This window comes from Pygoscelis adeliae, unplaced genomic scaffold (genome assembly GCF_000699105.1).
Source record: "Pygoscelis adeliae isolate BGI_AS28 unplaced genomic scaffold, ASM69910v1 Scaffold76, whole genome shotgun sequence".
NCBI classification, from domain to species: Eukaryota; Metazoa; Chordata; class Aves; order Sphenisciformes; family Spheniscidae; genus Pygoscelis; species Pygoscelis adeliae.
The window spans coordinates 1,588,987-1,606,836 of record NW_008825111.1 but is presented as its reverse complement, the minus strand read 5'-3'; the positions used below and the strand labels follow the sequence as shown (position 1 = coordinate 1,606,836).

The window sequence follows — 17,850 nt, the reverse complement described above, 5'->3', positions numbered from 1 at the left end:
ATTCCTGCTCTAGTTCAGTGAATGCCAATTAATTTGTGGCCTGATCACCGTATGGTTGTATGCTGTTGTACCATAACTTTTTTTTCCCTTGCTTTACCAGATATAATCCCGAGGGGCACAGACTCAGATCCTCAAAGCTATGAGGATATGATGCACCTGTGTCTGTCTGTGACCCCTGGTCACAGCACACGCACGGCCTTTACACAAATCTATACTGGATTTCTACCTGGGTTCATGAATATGTCAATCATAATATTTCAAGCTGCTTGCCTCTGAAGTCAGTGGGACTTAAGCATTTAAATACCTGTAAACGTTTGCTTATACACGACAAGGTGACACAGCTCTCTGTGACAGAGAAGGAAGCTGATGTCACACTCTCCTTCACCAGCTTCTGAGCCTGGGAAGGATGAGACTTTTCATGAGGGAAATTTGTGGGCTGTGCTTGAGGTCCAGAGTCCTGCGTGGGGGACACAGTCTCCCTCAACTCTGTGTTTATTTGGAATTGGGTATTTCCAGGTACTTTGGATATTTAGAATTGGAAGGTTTGTAAGGAGGAGGGCCAAAGGGATCTTGATTTAGGAGCCAGGCTTTCTGGCCTTCCAGGTTTTCAAGAGTGAGGCTGGTTTAATAAACAATTGGTTTCTTCCTGGAAGCATCCAGGAATAGTGTAGGAAGTGTCAGACTTTTAAAGGTCTGGTCCCTTGTCTTCTACGGCTAAAACTGTTCAGGTATTATTATTTTCAACCCCACAGAAGGTGTTGGGTTCCTGGATTTAAGGTTTGGGTGCTGCCAGGAGCCTCAAAACCCAGATTTACTGTCTGTGTCTTGAATCGGTGGAGTTTCTACTGATCAGCCAGCAACTCAGTGCTCTAGCTTACAGCTGAGCCCCACAAAATTGTCAGGTTGGCTCCTGAGCCCTTCCCTTCACCTGTATGGCCCAAGCCAGCGAGCACACTTTAACCTTCCACAAAAGGTCCCTGAGGGTTCACCACATACCTCACTCCGTGTGAAAGACATATTTGGATGCAAGTCTTCCCTCCATGAGGAGGTTGCTGTGATCTCCAGATGGTCGTTGTTCAGCCTTTTGAAGAAGGATTAGTAGATTGTAGGTAAGAGACAGGGGTTTCTCATCTTCACTCTCTGGGGAACAGGGGTCACTGACCATTTACAGGAGGATTACACCCAGTGGTGGAAGCAGCACCACGAGGTGGTGGAGACTGTGCCTGAAAAGGGCAGGTAGCGATGGAGGCTGTCGGCAGTACAGGGTGAAGAGTTCAACTACCAAGCCTATGGCAGCTCCTAAGACTGGTGTTGCGGTTTTTACTATGGTGCAGTAATACAGATACCTAACACTGTGACCCGATAAAATTTGTTATTGCACAGATTGAGAGTTGTGGCATCTGTATGCCACCCCTCAAGTAGCTGTGAGGAGGAAGGGTTCACACAAATGGAGGATGCTGGCTGGGGGTAGGGGTCCTGCTCCAGCCTGGTGCTGAGCAGCTGGGCTCCCTCACTCTGCCTGCCGGCAAACTACCTGCTCCTTCTACCAAGTGATGGGCATTTATCCAGAATGCAAAAAAAATAGATCTAGTTCTCTGTCTAGCTGTGAGTTCAAATCCGCTGCCCCAGCTGGTTCAGCTGCCTTATTTTAAGGTCTTGTGGGAGAAGGATACTCTCAATTTCTTCTGCGGAAGATCTATCACTGGAATAATGCAACTGCTCAATGAATAGTCTTCATAACCTTGTAGCGGTATGGCCAATAATCACTAAAACACAAAGAAACTGGATTTCAGTCAGCGCTAATGAAATCCTATGGATTCCTATGGATTTGACATGTTATATGTTCCATTCCTAGCCACTACAGTATGTCCCAGTCACCTTTCCATGTCTTCTAACCTGCCCCCAGAGCCTGGGATCGGAGGAGAGCAGACAGGCTACCAGCATAACTGAGTAATCCTTTGTTTTGCCAGAAGTCAGGATTTGCCCTCCAAAATGGAAGAACTCATAACCATTCCGCCCTACAGAAGTTCAGTACCTTGCTGGCCTGTGCACACTTTGCGTAAGTGGCTGCAGAGACATACATGCCTTCTTCCACACCAACCAGAGGTCTGATTCATCTGATTCATCACTAGCAACTTCAGGGCTTGCATTAAAAATGTGTGGCCCTTTCTGCCTCCGTGCGCTTCCAGTCTTAACGTACAGTTTTCCTGCCTTGCACAGTGAGTGCTACTGGATAACTGGAAGGTTGGCTGGTTTAGAGTATGGATGAATTGTTAAGGCACAGACACAATGCTGGCATTAATCACTCTTCTGGTTTGTGACTGCTTTCAAAATTGTAAATTCAGGGCTTCCATAGTTGAAGTTGTGGCTTGGGTATGAATTTCTGATCAAAACTACAGATAGCTGGTTGTGCTGTGCTCGGTGAGCATATCCATTGCGTTTTTCTTTGGCCAGTGCACTCAGTGTCTGACTTGTAATCTGCTGTCCCCTTGCATTGATCACGACTGGGGTGCCCTTATCTGAATTGTTCTTTGCTTTCAAACATTTTATTTAAGTCTAGGGTTCCTGTTTTATCTAAATCTCCTGATGCAGAGTTCATCAGTCATGCCAGGAAAATTGATCCTTGGCCTGTAGACATCCTTACTTTTGAAATCGTTCATTCATTCTTTCTTAACCTGAAAGGCTGAGCATAAACGGGCAGAAGAATCGAACACACTACTTCTCTACCTTGGCTATAATTCTTTGGTTTTCTTTTTTCAACTTTGTGATTAGTGCTGCGTTATGCTTTCAAGTGTTACATCAACCAGCAAACACAGATTTACAGGTGGAACTGAGGGGCTTCAGCCTGCAATTGCTGCGTTGCCTCACAGGTTGTATTAGCCTGACCTCTGCAACCAGCCTTGATTACTGCAATGTGACTTTTCAGCATTCGTACACAGTGGGAAATTATTTTCTCGGTTACACTATTAAAATTAACGGAGAATAAGCTCAGTGAAGTCATCAAAATTGCTCTGGATTTACATCCATGTGACTGAGAGCAGAATTAAGTTGCTCTGTTTCTGGGAAGATGGAATCTTTTAAAAAAGTTTTATTAGCCTCATTGTTATCATTTTACTGGAGTGATATCACTTAATCTACGTAATCACAACCAAGAGGGATAAAGTGATCTAGTTTACCATGTATAGTGAAATGCTTTCAGTTATTCGTTATTTTTAGCTGTACACAGAATTAACAGAATTCACAGAAAGAAGTATTAAATTCAAACCTGTGCATGAGATTTGCCATCCTGAGGCCAAACTAAGAAAAAGGAAACACCAAATTTTGAATTAACAATGTTGTTTTTATGTACACAAATGTGTTTGTTATTTTTACGTACACAATCTTAGAATTAATAACGAAGATAAATCTGGTGGTGAGATAGGGTGGAATAGTAGAAAATGGCATTATTTCACTTTTAATTCTCAGGGATCAGGCAGTGTGGGACAACAGAAATACCTGCCTCAGGTGGGAATTAAAAGCTTTAATATATGAGGCTTAATCCTGTTGCAGCTGAAATCCTCTTTTCACGCTTTACTGTTGCTTCTGCATTTTGATGTGAAAAGTTTCAAAATTATTTTTTTTCTTTAAGATGCTGAAAGCCTTTTAAAAATCTGTTATAGAAAATGCTGAACACAACTATTTAGTAATAATGTCAATATATGGAGCTAGTCCATTTTAGACATCTTAAGGTGCAAGTTTGGAAAAGTGAATTAGGAACTGACTGCTTTCTTTCTCAGTCAGTGCTTCAGAGTGATACAGATTTCCCTTACCAGTAAAATGTGGCTATAAGAGCATCTGAATGGCTTAATTCTTCTTGGAGGTATTGAACATGTGAACTTACAGGTGCCATTTCAAGGAAAACCAACCACCATGTTTGATGTCCGTTTGTTACACAGTTGGGAAAGGAAGCCTTGCATGTATTTCATGTGACATGACTTACTCTGTCAGTTCCATGAGCTCTGGAAGGAACCCCTATAGAGATAGCTGGCATGACCTCCTTGTAGCGAGTGTGTCAGACAGTAACCGTCCCTTTATTTCTGAAGAATGAAATGAAGATGTGAGTTGCTGGTCAAATCCTGCAATCCTTAACACTTGTGAAGCCTATATTCATGCAAGTCATCTAATTCAGTGAATGTGGTAGGAGAATCCATTTGAAGGTTAGTATCTAAGTCAGTCCATGCTTCTGTCTCCAGATATTTCTGAAACTTCGTGCAATGATACCAGTTTATAAGGGACACCTAAAGTCATATGACTCTAAAGTGGTATTTGGGGAAGAAGAATAGGTTATGAACTTCCAGAGCAGCCTTCCTCTTCCTCTACCACTACCTGCTTCAGTGTTCCAACCCACTGCCAGGATGCTATTTGCTGTTTCCTGCTGTTGTGAGGAGTTGATGTTACTTGTATTTGCTGCTAACATTAGTGACAAAATAAGGAACAAAAGGGAAATGGCAATTTTTAACAACTAATTCCCAGTTACCTACTACCCTTTTATCTCATCTGTGGATTAGCTGTTCAGCGGACGTAGAAACCCTGGAACCGGCTCTGCTGAGAGGCAGATAAGGTCAGGCATGCCTTTTAGCTCATGAACAGCACCTCACTGACCCAGAAAGAGTTGAGCCGGTTTTATGCAGCGTGCATCCTTATCCATATGGCCAGGAGGCTCAAGCCACCTCCGTGAAGACTTCTGGTGTTACTGAACTATGCTTCTGTAAACAGGCGCACCCTGTAGTGGAGGTGGTTTCAAACACAACCAGCCAAGGTCTACTTAGTTCTGGCCACCCCCACGCCTGCCCAGCGCTGCACCCCAGCTAACTTCGGCAATAGGCTGCAAATGTGGGTACACACTGCAGCGGTACCCAGAGCAAACCTGTACGGCAGCCTTTCCACCAACATGAACTATGGAAAATACTTACTGTTTTTAAAAGTACTGCATACAGAACTGTTTTAATTTAAAATCCCTTTTTTCATTATTCCCACAGAAATTCAGGGTTACAAGGGAAATTTGTGGTTGAGAATATTTGTGTGTGTCATTTCATAATGCAAAAAGATTAACAGTAGTAGACTTATTTGAAATCACAGTATAACATTTCATGTTTGATATGCGTGATATATGACTGTTTAAAACATAACTTACTTAAACTGTCGCTGATCTTGTATCTGCTTTATCTGTATGGGTTAAAGCCATTAAAATGTACACATTCTTTCCACACTATATTGATACTATTGGAGCAAAACCATCTTTCATGTTATTTAGAAAAAAGACCTCACTCTGTAGATTGTTATTTCAGGAGTTCTTAACTCTCAATATAAAGAAAACCCTTTTGTTGTAACAAATGAAAGTATATCCAAAGCATTCCTCCATGAGTATGCATTTCATAAGGATTTTTATGTGATTATGTGAAAAATAATTTTCCTCCATGCCTGTAAAGAGGGCTGAGTGGATAGCAGAGATAAAGTTTTATGGAAAGGAAGAAAGAATGGAAACAACATCGTTGAGGTTATTTTTTAAGAGCTGCCATCCGTGTAGTCCTTTTCATTTTTGTGGACAGAAAGACTGCATTTTGTGCATTTTGAACCACCTTTCTATTTCATTGTTGTTCTTGGTTCACCAAGAAAGAAAAAAAAATCCACCTTCCAGTAAAATCGTATTAGCAGATTTTAAACAAATTCATTTCCTCACGAACTTAAGCTAAATTGTATCCTAACAGGCCTGATTTATCAGGCAAATGCCCCACGTTGTTTGTCAGCTTCTTTGTTGGGGGGTGAGGGGGAGGGGAAACCTAAGCAACAAAAGACTGTAACCTATTGATACTACTTCTGCGATACACCGGGGAAAATAGATTGATTTAGAACTAACCACAGAAAACTAGTCAATCTGATGAGTTTACAATGGAGCATTTTTATTTATTTATTTGTAACAAGAGTAAACATCATCAATATTCGACTCTGTGTTATTGGAAGCCTTGCAGACAGTGGGTTTGTGTCAGAGTGCTGGGGCTATCTGTAAGATGAAAGAAGGCAAGCTTAGAAAAACGGAGGGACCTTGTTTTTCTCATGAAATTGAAAGTCTCCAATCTCTGATACATTATCATGTCTTACAGGATTTGGAGGAGAAATAGATAAATGAGCATTTTTATTTTATTTCATCTTTATTTCTTTAGGAGGTTATCTTTTTTTTTTTAGAAAATGATATTTCTGTTAATCTCAAAAAGCTTGTAAAACACAGGAAATTTTCAAACTGAATTTTATTGAAGAACAACAACCTGCAATTAACTTTCCCAGCATGTCGCCCCTGCACAGTGTTTTGCGTGAACGAGGGGATCAGGGTAGCAAATACTCACAGGATCAGCACAAATTTAAATGTGGCCCTGATGTGCCGCTTTCTGAATTGATAATATGCCATTTTCCAACATACTTGACTAAAATAATTACAGTTTTAAAATCAAACTGATTTTTTTTTTTTCATGGATTGATAAATGAGTTTGCTAGTGAACTTTTCTGCCTTAGTGTGACCCTGCTTGCTGGATGCACCATAAACGCTCTGAAGATGCTAAATGCTCCGTTCTGTAGTTTATTTAACAAGACGATTTCACTTGACCTTAAATGATTTTTTCAGTATTATTTCAGTATTCAGTATTTTGAATACTAATACCTTATTGGAGTGGTTTCAAAGTTGCCTGTATTCTCTCTTGCATTCAGCTACAGGTTAAGAATTAAAGGTTGATAAACAAAATGACATAAAACCCAGCAATGTGCACGTAAGCAGAAACATTCCAGCAATTTCCCTCTCGGAGGGCGCGGGCAGAGCATGTATGTTCAGTGCATCTTTTGTATGTCTCGTTGACTCACCGGTGAGTTTTCATCCTGAAAAAAAAAAAAGCTGGGCCACATTTCTGTGGGTTAATTCCCTGCTGGGTGCAGCTGCGGGGCACAGTCGGCAGCAAGGGAGCACAGCTATGCACCTCAGCAATGCTCCCTCCTGCGCCCCATGATTTTTTAAAAACACAGGCTGGTTTTATTTCTCCTGGGATTTAATGCTGCTTAGAAGGTTCGGGGGTGGTGGTGGGCAATCTCCCAAAATAATGCCTGCAAGGGAATCCCCCGGTAAAAGCTGTGGAGGAAGGAGTGAAATGCCAGAGGAGCTGGTGCCCGGCACGGGGCTACGGGCAGGCCCTGGCCGCTGCTCGGGGTGCGTGGGGCTCCCGCATGGCACCTCCTCCCCTGCCATGCACTGCCGCTGCTGCTGCTCCCGCTGCTCCTGCAGCTTGTTGCCCTGGCAGCCGACCAAACTTTTTTATTTTCCAGAGACAGTTGCCGCCTGTTTTTAAGTTGCAGCGACTGCAGCCTCGTATTTAGTTTCAGCATTTCTTGCAGTAAAACGATGAGGTCTGCATGTGCTATCTGTTTTTTAAGGCATAAGGGTAATGCCCTGTTTCAAAAAATATTCAAACTGTTTTTTCACTTTTAAGTGCAGGCTTCTCAGCAAGAAGGATTTTCGTATTACACCTGTATTAAGTAAAAGTGATTAGTCCCTTTATAATACAGTAACATACGAGAGGTGCCCATTTAGCAGCAATCACCTGTGATCCTGTCAGTCTTTGGAGTGCTGCTGTGACAGATTTGATATCCAGGATTTGGTTACTGGAATGCTTAACTCATCCATTAAAATATGCTTGTATTTATCTCAAAGCCAATTTTAGCAGATCCTCAACAGTCCAGAAGACTCTTTCAGTCCTGCGGAGGTGTTGGAGGTGTTTCTCACTCATCCCAGGTGGTGCCTGAGCAAGCACACGCCTCCCCGAGCTTTTCCAAGTGTTCACATCCACCAGCGAGAGGTGTCCCCTTGCACTGCCCCACAGCCTGATTTTCAAGACAAGTCACTGAAGCCCTTGAAGAGTAAAACATCTTAGTTTTGTCTAAAAGATCCACATTTCTGTTAGTTCATGGATAGTTTAACCTCTCTTTGCAGCAAAATAGGGTAGTTCAAGCAATATCTGCTGCATGTTCTGTCTGCAAGAACCAGCCTTTCTTTAGGTATGCTGTGAAAGTAATTACTAAAAAAGGCAGCACGTTTAGGTACAATTTTAAACATTTCCTTTATGTTTTAACTGCTTAGTTGGCATTCAGTGTATTGTAAAAACATCTCACTTGCACATGCTGTTAGAATACCATGCCATTTTTCAAAGCATTAACATTGCTAGATGGAGCATTGTTAGCCAAGATGCAGTTTTTTGTTGTCTGATATCATTCAAAGAGGAAAAACAAAAGGGGAGTTGGTGAGGGGGGTTGGCGTAGGGAATGTCCTGGTGAATTATTTTAGTCTTCCTCTGACTATACCCCCTTTCTTCCCATTGCTATTCCTGTTAGGTGTTAACCCCTCCCCTTCCCCCCCGCCAAGAAAAAGTCAGTCATCGGGGTAATTTTAAAGCTTTTTCTCTCAACAGATAATAGCGTGGAGCCACACAAATGATTCTCTACTTGTCATATATATTGGATTATATCTAAATCATATTATAAAGCAGCATGGAGAAGCAAGCAGTTGTGCTTACCCTCCTTGCTGCTTAGCTCAGCTGAGCTGTTACTGTGGCGAATGTATTTGCAAGGCAGGGGTATTGTCGTTTTAAAAGGGATAGGGCTAGGGTGTACTTCCTAAGTAGGAGTTGACTGCTGGGACAAGGAAAAAAGCTGAAGACTAGAGAATATTTTATTTTGCGTTTGCATCTGGTTGTGAAATTGAGTACTTCTAATGAATTTCAGTCATCGGCTTATTGCAATTAATACAACATAGTTTATGTTGGAATCTGTACGCTTTTTGCTTGTTCATGTTTCCTTTAATATATATAGTTCTGTGCAATCACAAATCCATAGTGAAGGAGAATTTGGAAGTGTTTTTTAACCTTGCTATATGCTCTCTTCTTTCTTCATTAGTAGGTATTAATGTTACTGTTTTCTTGAGAATATTGAAATACAGTGCTAGACAAGTTCCTCAAGGTGTTCCTTTATTAAAATGTTCATCTTTCTTATATCAAAAAAAATCACCCCGATCTACCTTCCTGTCAGTGCTGTAGTGAAGAAAGGATTCCCTGTTAGGATAATTGCCATCTCTTTATTTACTCTGTTGCATTATTTTTTGAGCCTGAAGCTACCTAGTAAATCATGGGAGCCTACTGTGAGAAAGACAGTCCGATTTTAAGAAACCCTTCTTGCTGTTGCTTTTTTGTAAGGGTTAATTCTACTATAATTGCACTTTTAAGGGCTTTCTGTGGTTTATTAATCTCATATGGTGTAATTTACGTATAAACTTTTATGTTGCATTTAAGCTGACGTACATTATTTCCATGGTGCTTCTGAAGTGAAGAAATACGTGTTATGGTTGTACTAATCTCGAGTTTCTGACAACATACTCAAATGAGAATTTGCTAATCTTCTTAGCAGGAGCCAGCTTGTATATTGTTCTATGTATTTATGGATATAGAGATGTGGATGTATAAGCTCATGTGCGCGTATCATATGCTGTAAGGTTTCATTATGTTGTAATGTAAGTATATACAGCAGAGAGGAGCCAAGAGTTGAAGAATTTTGGAGAAAAGGGTTAATACCATATCTTAATGCGCGTGGATGATACCATGTGGTATCATTTGTGAGCTCTGAGGTGGCTGACCATTTCCATTTTGGTGTAAATCCCTTGAGAGGGAAGGCATTTCAGAGCGGGGTGTGATCTGTTCTCCTGGTAAGAGTGATTGACAAGGAATGAATAAATAGTTAAAAGAACTGAATAAATACCACCCTCCTGTTTAAGTCCAGGCACACCCCGGCTGGCACATATATATTCTAATGCGACACTTTAGCCAGATGCTTGAGTTGGTTGGTAACAAAAAACATTCCTGAAAAGCCAAATCATAGTTTAATCACAACTGCTTCTGATAGACTTTTCTTTTATGGTGACATTTTAGCAGTGATTTGAATAAATGCAGGGAATTACAATAGTTTGCAAGTAGGATGTATTGCTAAAAATATATGCAAAAGGTGACGGAGGCCTCTTGAGTGGAAGCAGGGGCCCTGACAGCAGGTTCTTGGTCAATTGGTGAGGTGAAATGGTTCACTGAATTGGATAACACAGTGCATACCATAGTGACTGATTAAATTGATTTGTCCATGGCTACCGCCTACCCTGCTACTGAGGCTCTTTAACCTATTTTCAAACTTTTTTCTTTTTTAAGCCACTCTAAATACGTGTGATATTAAGGGAAGGAAGCAAGTGCAAATGCATTCACAGCTATAAAATTCTGTACTCTGAATTAAGATAAAATGCACGATTTCCAGAACGTCTGCACACTCCCATGTTGTACTGTATTATACTATACTTAGCCCAGGAACAAGTACACTGCTAGAAACCAATGAAGAAGATAATAATAAACATCATTCTTTAATATTACCTAAATTATAGTAAATACCACATTTGTGAATTCTTGGGTGTATTTATTGGAGAGGGGTAAAGTAAAACACTTAAGGGTTTTTGTTGTTGCTGTTCTTTTGTTTTTCTAATTGCAAGTTTTACTTCCATATTATTTTATCCAGAAGGTGTTTAGAAAGCTTGTCAGGGAAACATAGCTGAATGCCAGTTAAGAAGACTGAATGCTACTGTTAAGTGGGGGGTCACTAACTTGAAAATATCTGCAACGATTTGGGAAACAGTAGTCAGATGGATATTGTTTAATAACTTAAAACTTTTTTTTTTTTTTTTAATTATAGGGGGAAAAAGCTTGATGTTTTGGTCTTAGATCAAGATGTTTGTATTTTACAACATGTTTAGTATGTCCTTGCTAGGGAAATCAATACTAAGTGACAATGGGGCTTGTACATGTTATTTTCTGCTTGATTCAAGGGAAGCTTTATATTGTGTCTCTTCATGGGTTATTTTGTAGTATATGCAGAAAGACTAGTGTAAGCATAGCCTTCAAATTCCACTGAAAAATCACATAAAACTTCTGTGCAGTGGTGACATAAAAATGGAACCAGTTCACCTAAAATATGTTATTGCAGTTGTCATAGAAGTGCAGAGTTCAGTATAATGGGTTTGGTTTCTTGTTTCTTACTAATTTTTAGGGAAGATATGACAATTTAATTACAATGTTTTCTGAAAGGATAATGAAGTTCTGTTCATCATTTAATTTCTCTAAATTATAAGTCAGTCTTGTAGGACATGACAGCATGCCATGGGCAACTTATGCTGTTTTTTCATTTGTCTGTTAAAATAAAGATATGGTTAGTATCTTGCTAATAGTGAAGAAGAGAGATGAAGAGGGAGGTGCTGGAGGGGGGGGGGTTGTTTCTTGGAATGGATTTGCAAGTGTTAACAGCAATTTTGCAATCTTTTTAAGAATTACACCAGGTTTATCAATAGCATTTCTTTGGAAGGTGAAGTATATTCTGTAGATGAGACTCCAGCTGTACATACAGCTTTGCATGGACTAAACTTCTTGGTTTTGTATAGACTAGTAGTGACCACTAAATGCTAGCTGAAACAGTGCCTTGTTACTTTCCAGGAATCTGAAAATTTAAAATAATTGGACGTGGGCTCGTGCCAGAACATGTTGCGCTATTTTGTACATCTAGTTAGTTTAGTTACAGTATTTTGTAATCCTTCAGTTGACTCCACCAGGCCTGAGTACTTGTGCAATTGTTTTTTAATTTAGTTGATGGTTAAGGGCAAGCAATAAAAATTGCCATTTTTGGTTTAGTTCTCTCCAGTAGCGTGTTAAATTATAATAAATTAAATTTCTATGCATTCAGTGCAAGTTTTATAAAACAAAGAAACGGAAACCATAGAAAAATAGACAAAATAGAAAGCTCAATGGTGAACATGACCGGCATCGGATCACCATACCAAAGGCATATAATTATTTCTTCGTATCATGTGTCAGAATAATGTAATCCAAGGACTGGCGTTCCTGGCGTGTGTTACAAAGTGAGAGGATTCAGTAAGGAATTGCTGGAGATTTCTTCAAGACTCCCCTGCCTAACAGGGTCAATAGAAGAGTATTTAGTGGATTTTAGCCATTTTTGAGAACTGGGGAGGAGGCCTTGCCCGTGCAGCATAGAGGAGGCACTCTGCGCCCGTCAGCTCCTGGGCAGCCGTGTCCTGTTGAAGATGGCACCCCAGGTCACCACCACATGCACGCGGCTTGGGAATTTCGAGAGAAAACAAACGAACCCTGTTTTATGACTCTTGCTGGGTCTTTATTTATTTTCTTTTAAATCGAAACCGTAAATGCCATTACAAACCCTCTGCAACATAAGCATTGTAAAAGTTTGGCCCCCACCCCTGCTCGCCGTGCCTTGGCTGAGCTGGAGACAGCAAGGTGCAGGGCCCCGGGGCGAGAGCCTGGCTAGTGACAGGGCACCACGTCCCTCCTCCATGTTTGGGTTTCCCTGGCTGAAAGCAGCGCGTCCATTAGGACATGGTTACGCCATCTGAGGCTGAATATCTCCTCTCTGCACGTTTCTTTATGGCCCTGACCCGGCGATGGGCACACGCAGAGCAAAGCCACCTCCGGGTGAAGCCACCTCAGGGTGAGGAGGCCGGTGCTGGTGCCTGCCTCGCCGCCTCTCCTCGCCCTGCTTTGCGATGTTCGTCCTGTCAGGCGTTGAAACACTAGTACTCGCAGGCGTTTAATGCTATAAATGCAGCGGGATGCTTGATGATCTGGTGCCCTCTAGTGGGGCCGAGTGCCGGGGCCCTGCCCGGGAGGCGGCGGCCGCGCCCCGGCGGCGGCCCTGTGGGGAGAGCTGAGCCGGCAGGCTGGTATTCCCGGTAAAAGGTTCCCGGCCACAAGCACAAGGTGTTTTTTGGAACCGCTGCGACAAAGGGGCACCTTCCAAGTGACTTAAAAAGCAAAACTCAAATGTACCTCAGACCGTGGCAGTGGGATATCAGTGCAGAAGCCCCCGCTGTTTCACCATCAGACCTTGTGCACGCTCATGCTGAGCTTACCTGATGTAGAAAATCTTACCGTTTAACGCTGCATTTTATAACTAAGCTGTCTCTCTTTGGTTTTAGATGCTACAACTGTGGTGGCCTCGACCACCACGCTAAAGAATGTAGTCTACCTCCGCAGCCAAAGAAGTGCCATTACTGTCAGAGCATCATGCACATGGTGGCTAACTGCCCCCATAAAACTATCTCGCAGCAGCCCACTAGTTCTCAGGGAAGACACGAAGCTGAACCTTGCAGCCTTCCACTTCTGCTTTCCCGAGAGAAGGGGGAGGAACACACGGCTACTCGTCTCCATCTTACTCGCAGGAGGGCAGGTTGGAGATCTCGGAGCGCTCAGGCAGGTCACCACAGGAGGCTTCGTCGAGTAAGTTGTCTGCGTCACCCGAAGAACCGAGCAGAAAGGGGCCTTCTGTTCAGAAAAGGAAAAAAACTTAAAGCGTTTGTCATAACTTTCCATTTTCTTTATCCTCTTGGGATGTCTACCTCATGCAAGTACAGGGGAAATTATTTCATTATCAGTAGCTGACCTGGAATTTTAACTACTGTTGAGGAACTGTGAATTTTTTTTTCTTTAATAGACAAATCACTCCAAGCAAAATACATTTGAGCAGGGTGCATTACGTTTTACCTTCTGTATGTGTGTGTATGAGTGTGCACGCGCGTGTGTGTATGTGTACATATCTATAAATATATTTTTTTCCATCAGTCCACTCTCCAGCTCCCACAAGACATTACTGTGAAGCAATAGGCACAGTATCCACAAACGTTCCTGAACGCATTCCTAGAACCTATTTCCAAACGTGTTCAAAAAAACAAACAAGAAAACCCAAGAAATCTCACTCAAAAACAAACCAAACCTGAAAAACCACACACAGAACTGAGATCAAGACTGTTACTTCTCTTGTGAACCAAAGGATACTTTCATATTTTAAAGCTGCCATATGGTACTAAAGATACTAAGACATCCCCCATGCCATCGATTTGAGTTATTTTCTTTCTCATCTCCTCAAAGTAGCAAAACCCCTCCCCATGCCCATGCAGGGCAGTGTCACAACTCAACACAGCTCTCATTGCCACCATCCTTTGTTGGTGAGGAGTTCGAAGCTCCAGAAAAGACAATGAATGTGTAGTTTCCATGCTGGTTTCTCAAAATGTTTTGTTAAATTAATATGGTTGTAACTGTAATTTAGATGACTGTTGTGTAGGGGAGAATGTATAAGTTGTTGCCGAACAGACCCTTTTGAGCAGTATCGGGATACCATCCTGTTTAACCCTTTGTATTCTGTGAACTTTTAGGGGACCTTGGTGGCAGTAGTAGCAGCAGCAGCAGCAGCAACTTCTCTTGGTCCCAAGTAGTGCCCCTCAATTTGAAGGGACTTCCCCCTTGTTTTCTGTTGAAATGCCATAGAGAGAACTCCCTCGGGATTTTTGTTGTTGTTGTTGTCTGTTTTGGTTTTAAAGAAAACAAAATGCAAAGCTAATGAGATCCTGGGATAAATAGTTTCTTAAGAATAAAGGTAGGTGGGTACTTGCAGTTGCTCAGACAGCCTTCCTTGCTGATGATACAGCATGTGTATAGTCAAGAAGGACAGGTGTCTGCTGCAGACAAGCCTGAGTGAAGGGACCTGCAAATTTGCCAGAAGCCCTGGGCATCATCTGCTTCTTGTGAACTGGAGACTGTTGCTGACCAGCCTTGGTCCAGAGTGCGCTGGGACCACACACTTCTGCATTAAAGAGGAGAAAGATTGGTGGCCTCAGAGTGAGACTCCCTGGGCTGCAGCCCTTGCTCAGGGTTAATAGAGTTGGAGCCTATCAAAACTTGAAGTCGCTTTCCATTTTTAACTTCTGAATTACTAAGTCATACATAAGATAACGTACTTTGACAAATCCCATTGCAGGTGTAAGTTAATTAGAGAAACCTGTATAATCCTTAACATCGGCAATAAACACAGGCTGTTAAAGCTTGAAAGGGTCAGGTAGGTTTAAGCTCAGATAATCAAACTAAAGAAACAGCCTGCATGAAAGGCTACAGCGAGCCAAAGTCCTACCCATGGTAACTCTTTCACAGCCAATAGTTAACAACAGGTGTGCAGCTGGCTCATTACGTGGCCTTCCCCTTCCCACTTGTCCTGCCAGGTGAGACTTTTACTGTTGCTGCTGCTGCTGCTTCAGTAAACAGGTAGTAATCAAACACCTCAGTGAAGGGCACAATTTCAAGAAAATTATTTTGCGTGAATTCCTTGCCAGTGTTTGCGAGAATCTTGATGGTTTATACTGAAGTTCTCAATATGCTAATGCAAAGCTTACCTTTGACGATATTGAATGTGATATAATCTATAGAGAAGAACTTCCTTGCCTTACGTGAGGATAGTAAACTTATTTAAATTATGTAGACAAATCAAAGTGGCATTGCTTAACCTTCTAGCCGGTGTAAAAACCAGGTTAAACAGCAAAGATGCAAAACTTAGGTCACTTTGAAAATTTAAACCAAAGTTCCTTATAGAAATAGGCAATTGTGGATTTGAAAACCGGTCATTCCCTGTTTATATGTAAGAAGTTCAGAGCTGAGATAAGGAAATATTTTCAACATGCAGATTTTTATTGGTGCTGTTTGAAATCACTGTGCGCACCAGAGTCAGACTGAACTGCTAAGAGCACATACCAAACCCTATCTTATTGTTGAAAGCTTAAGGTTTTATTTTTATATATTAGAATGTTATCACTATTACATAACATACTCAGGACAAAGAACTTTGCTCAGGGAATATACCATGTAACGTTGTTTTTTCTTTACAGAATAGTCTACAGACCTGCTTACTCAGAACAAACCAAATAGTCTTAGACCTTTTTATCTCTATATAAGTATTATGTACTGATCTTAGTAACTACCTCTGAGTTGACATAGACCGACATTTCTGATAATCAGATCTCAGCATTTTGTATTATAAGTTCCTGTGAAATGATAAAGTGGTATTCTGTACTGGTTGCTTATGTGAGCATTTGTGTCTTTACATTCACAGGGTCTGAGTTTTCAGAGATGCTGGGCAGCCACAGCTCCCACTGACTTCCAGTCGGAGTTACTGGTGCTTAGCTTTTCTAGGAGGGGAGGGATGGGGGACGGGGGGTGGAGGGGGAAGAATAAAAACACAAAAGCATCAAGCCCACTTTGTTTACATAGGTGACAATAAAATTATTATTCTGTTTACAGCAAAAGGCTACCTCATATTTACTGCATAAACACACCTTTGTGCTGCTCTAGCCTTAAAGGTGGCTGTTGATCTATGGTACATACTTTTTATCTGTACTAAATATGTAACTGATAGTTCACCACTGCATACGTTATGGCAAATACTTGTTTTAAGATGAAGCATCCATTTGAAATTATGAGACGTTTCCAAACATTTCTTTGAAAGTTTTTATTTTTCTGTCTAAAGGATTATGGGCACTGTTCACAAAAATTAATATATCTCCAGAAGAGACAAAACTGTACATGCCCAAGTTAAACATACAGCAGCGCAAGCTGCGGCAGGTAACTACTTAGCACTGGGCTGCAGTAGAAAAAAAATACCTAGTTATACTCCTTCAATAGGCTGCTCCAAATAAGCAAAGAACACTTTGAAGGAGAAGGCCACAAACTGAGTTTGGGATTCTTCCTTCATGTCTAAGGACAAAATTAATATTCTGCAGCATTGGCTCAGCCTAGATTTCCCCTATTCACCAGCCTGTCCTTGCCAGAATGCTTTACAATAAAACTCGTTTGAGTAGAAATAGTTCAAATATCTGCTGAGAGAGATGCATTTTTCTCCTAACAATAGTGGAGATAAGGTTAAACCTGGAACAAGAATATCTCTCCCTCCCATTCCCCCACCCCAAAATACTCAATTTGATTTAACCATAAGGGACATTGTGAGGTATTTTTCACTCTTCCGCCAAGGAGAGGTCACGGTATTTATTTACACACCACAAGTTAGGCCACGAGGAAGACTTGTATTTGGAGGAAGAGCCAAATAACTTTTTGCTGCAGTTGATGGTAAATCTGGCGTTGTAATACCATTTGCAATATTTTGCTTTTAGCCAGCTTTCAGGGAGTGCCAAACACCACATTTGGATCCTACCTCTTCCCTTTGCAGGCCACCTTTTTCAGCCCAGTTTTACTCTGCACCAGTGTTATCCTGGAGTTCCTGCTTAGTCGTACTTAGTTTTGTGAATAGAGCCCCATAAAAAGTGTTTATAGATCTTGTAACATTCTTTGTAAGAAGAATTATAAAAGAACATGGGAAATCTCATCGAGTCTTAAATTTAATTTAATTAATTTATCTGTAAGAAAGGTTTATCATAAAAAAAATATATATGTATTCCCCTGTGCTAGATATAAAAGTAATTGGGAAGATATGTACATGTGCAGATGCACTGATTTTAATTTTCTAGAAGTCTTAATGAGATTTGAGTGTTGTTTTAGAAACAAGCAGAGCCTTGTTAAATGCATCAATCTTATTTTGCTTAGTATATCAACAGCCTCTTCTTTAAGATCCGTTGGTTGTGTTACCCCTGTTACAACTGTTGAGTGATGACAAGAGGTTGATCTATGAACACACGCTTCTTTTTTTATACTAAACCGGAGCTGTGTATTAGCAGCTTCGGCAGTGTTTTTACGAGAATGTTGAAAAGTACCAAGGTATTTGCTACCATTGTCATTGAACCAAACGTAAGAGCAACCATCTTTACAAAGGATAATGGTTTTGACTACCTCTTGGATTACTAAGTTAAACAACTGGCTGACAAACATCACCAGACTGGCTTAAACTAGTATGTGT

At 41.2% G+C, this 17,850-nt stretch overlaps 1 protein-coding gene across 1 annotated transcript in view; it reads left to right on the top strand.

Moving 5' to 3' along the window:
- LIN28B (lin-28 homolog B (C. elegans)) overlaps positions 1 to 13,471 on the top strand; it is an 84,044-nt gene extending 70,573 nt beyond the window's left edge. The window contains 2 exon segments of the mRNA XM_009327929.1: positions 13,100 to 13,268; positions 13,271 to 13,471. Coding sequence (XP_009326204.1) covers positions 13,100 to 13,268; positions 13,271 to 13,471 — 370 coding nt within the window.
- Positions 13,472 to 17,850: the final 4,379 nt, after the last annotated feature.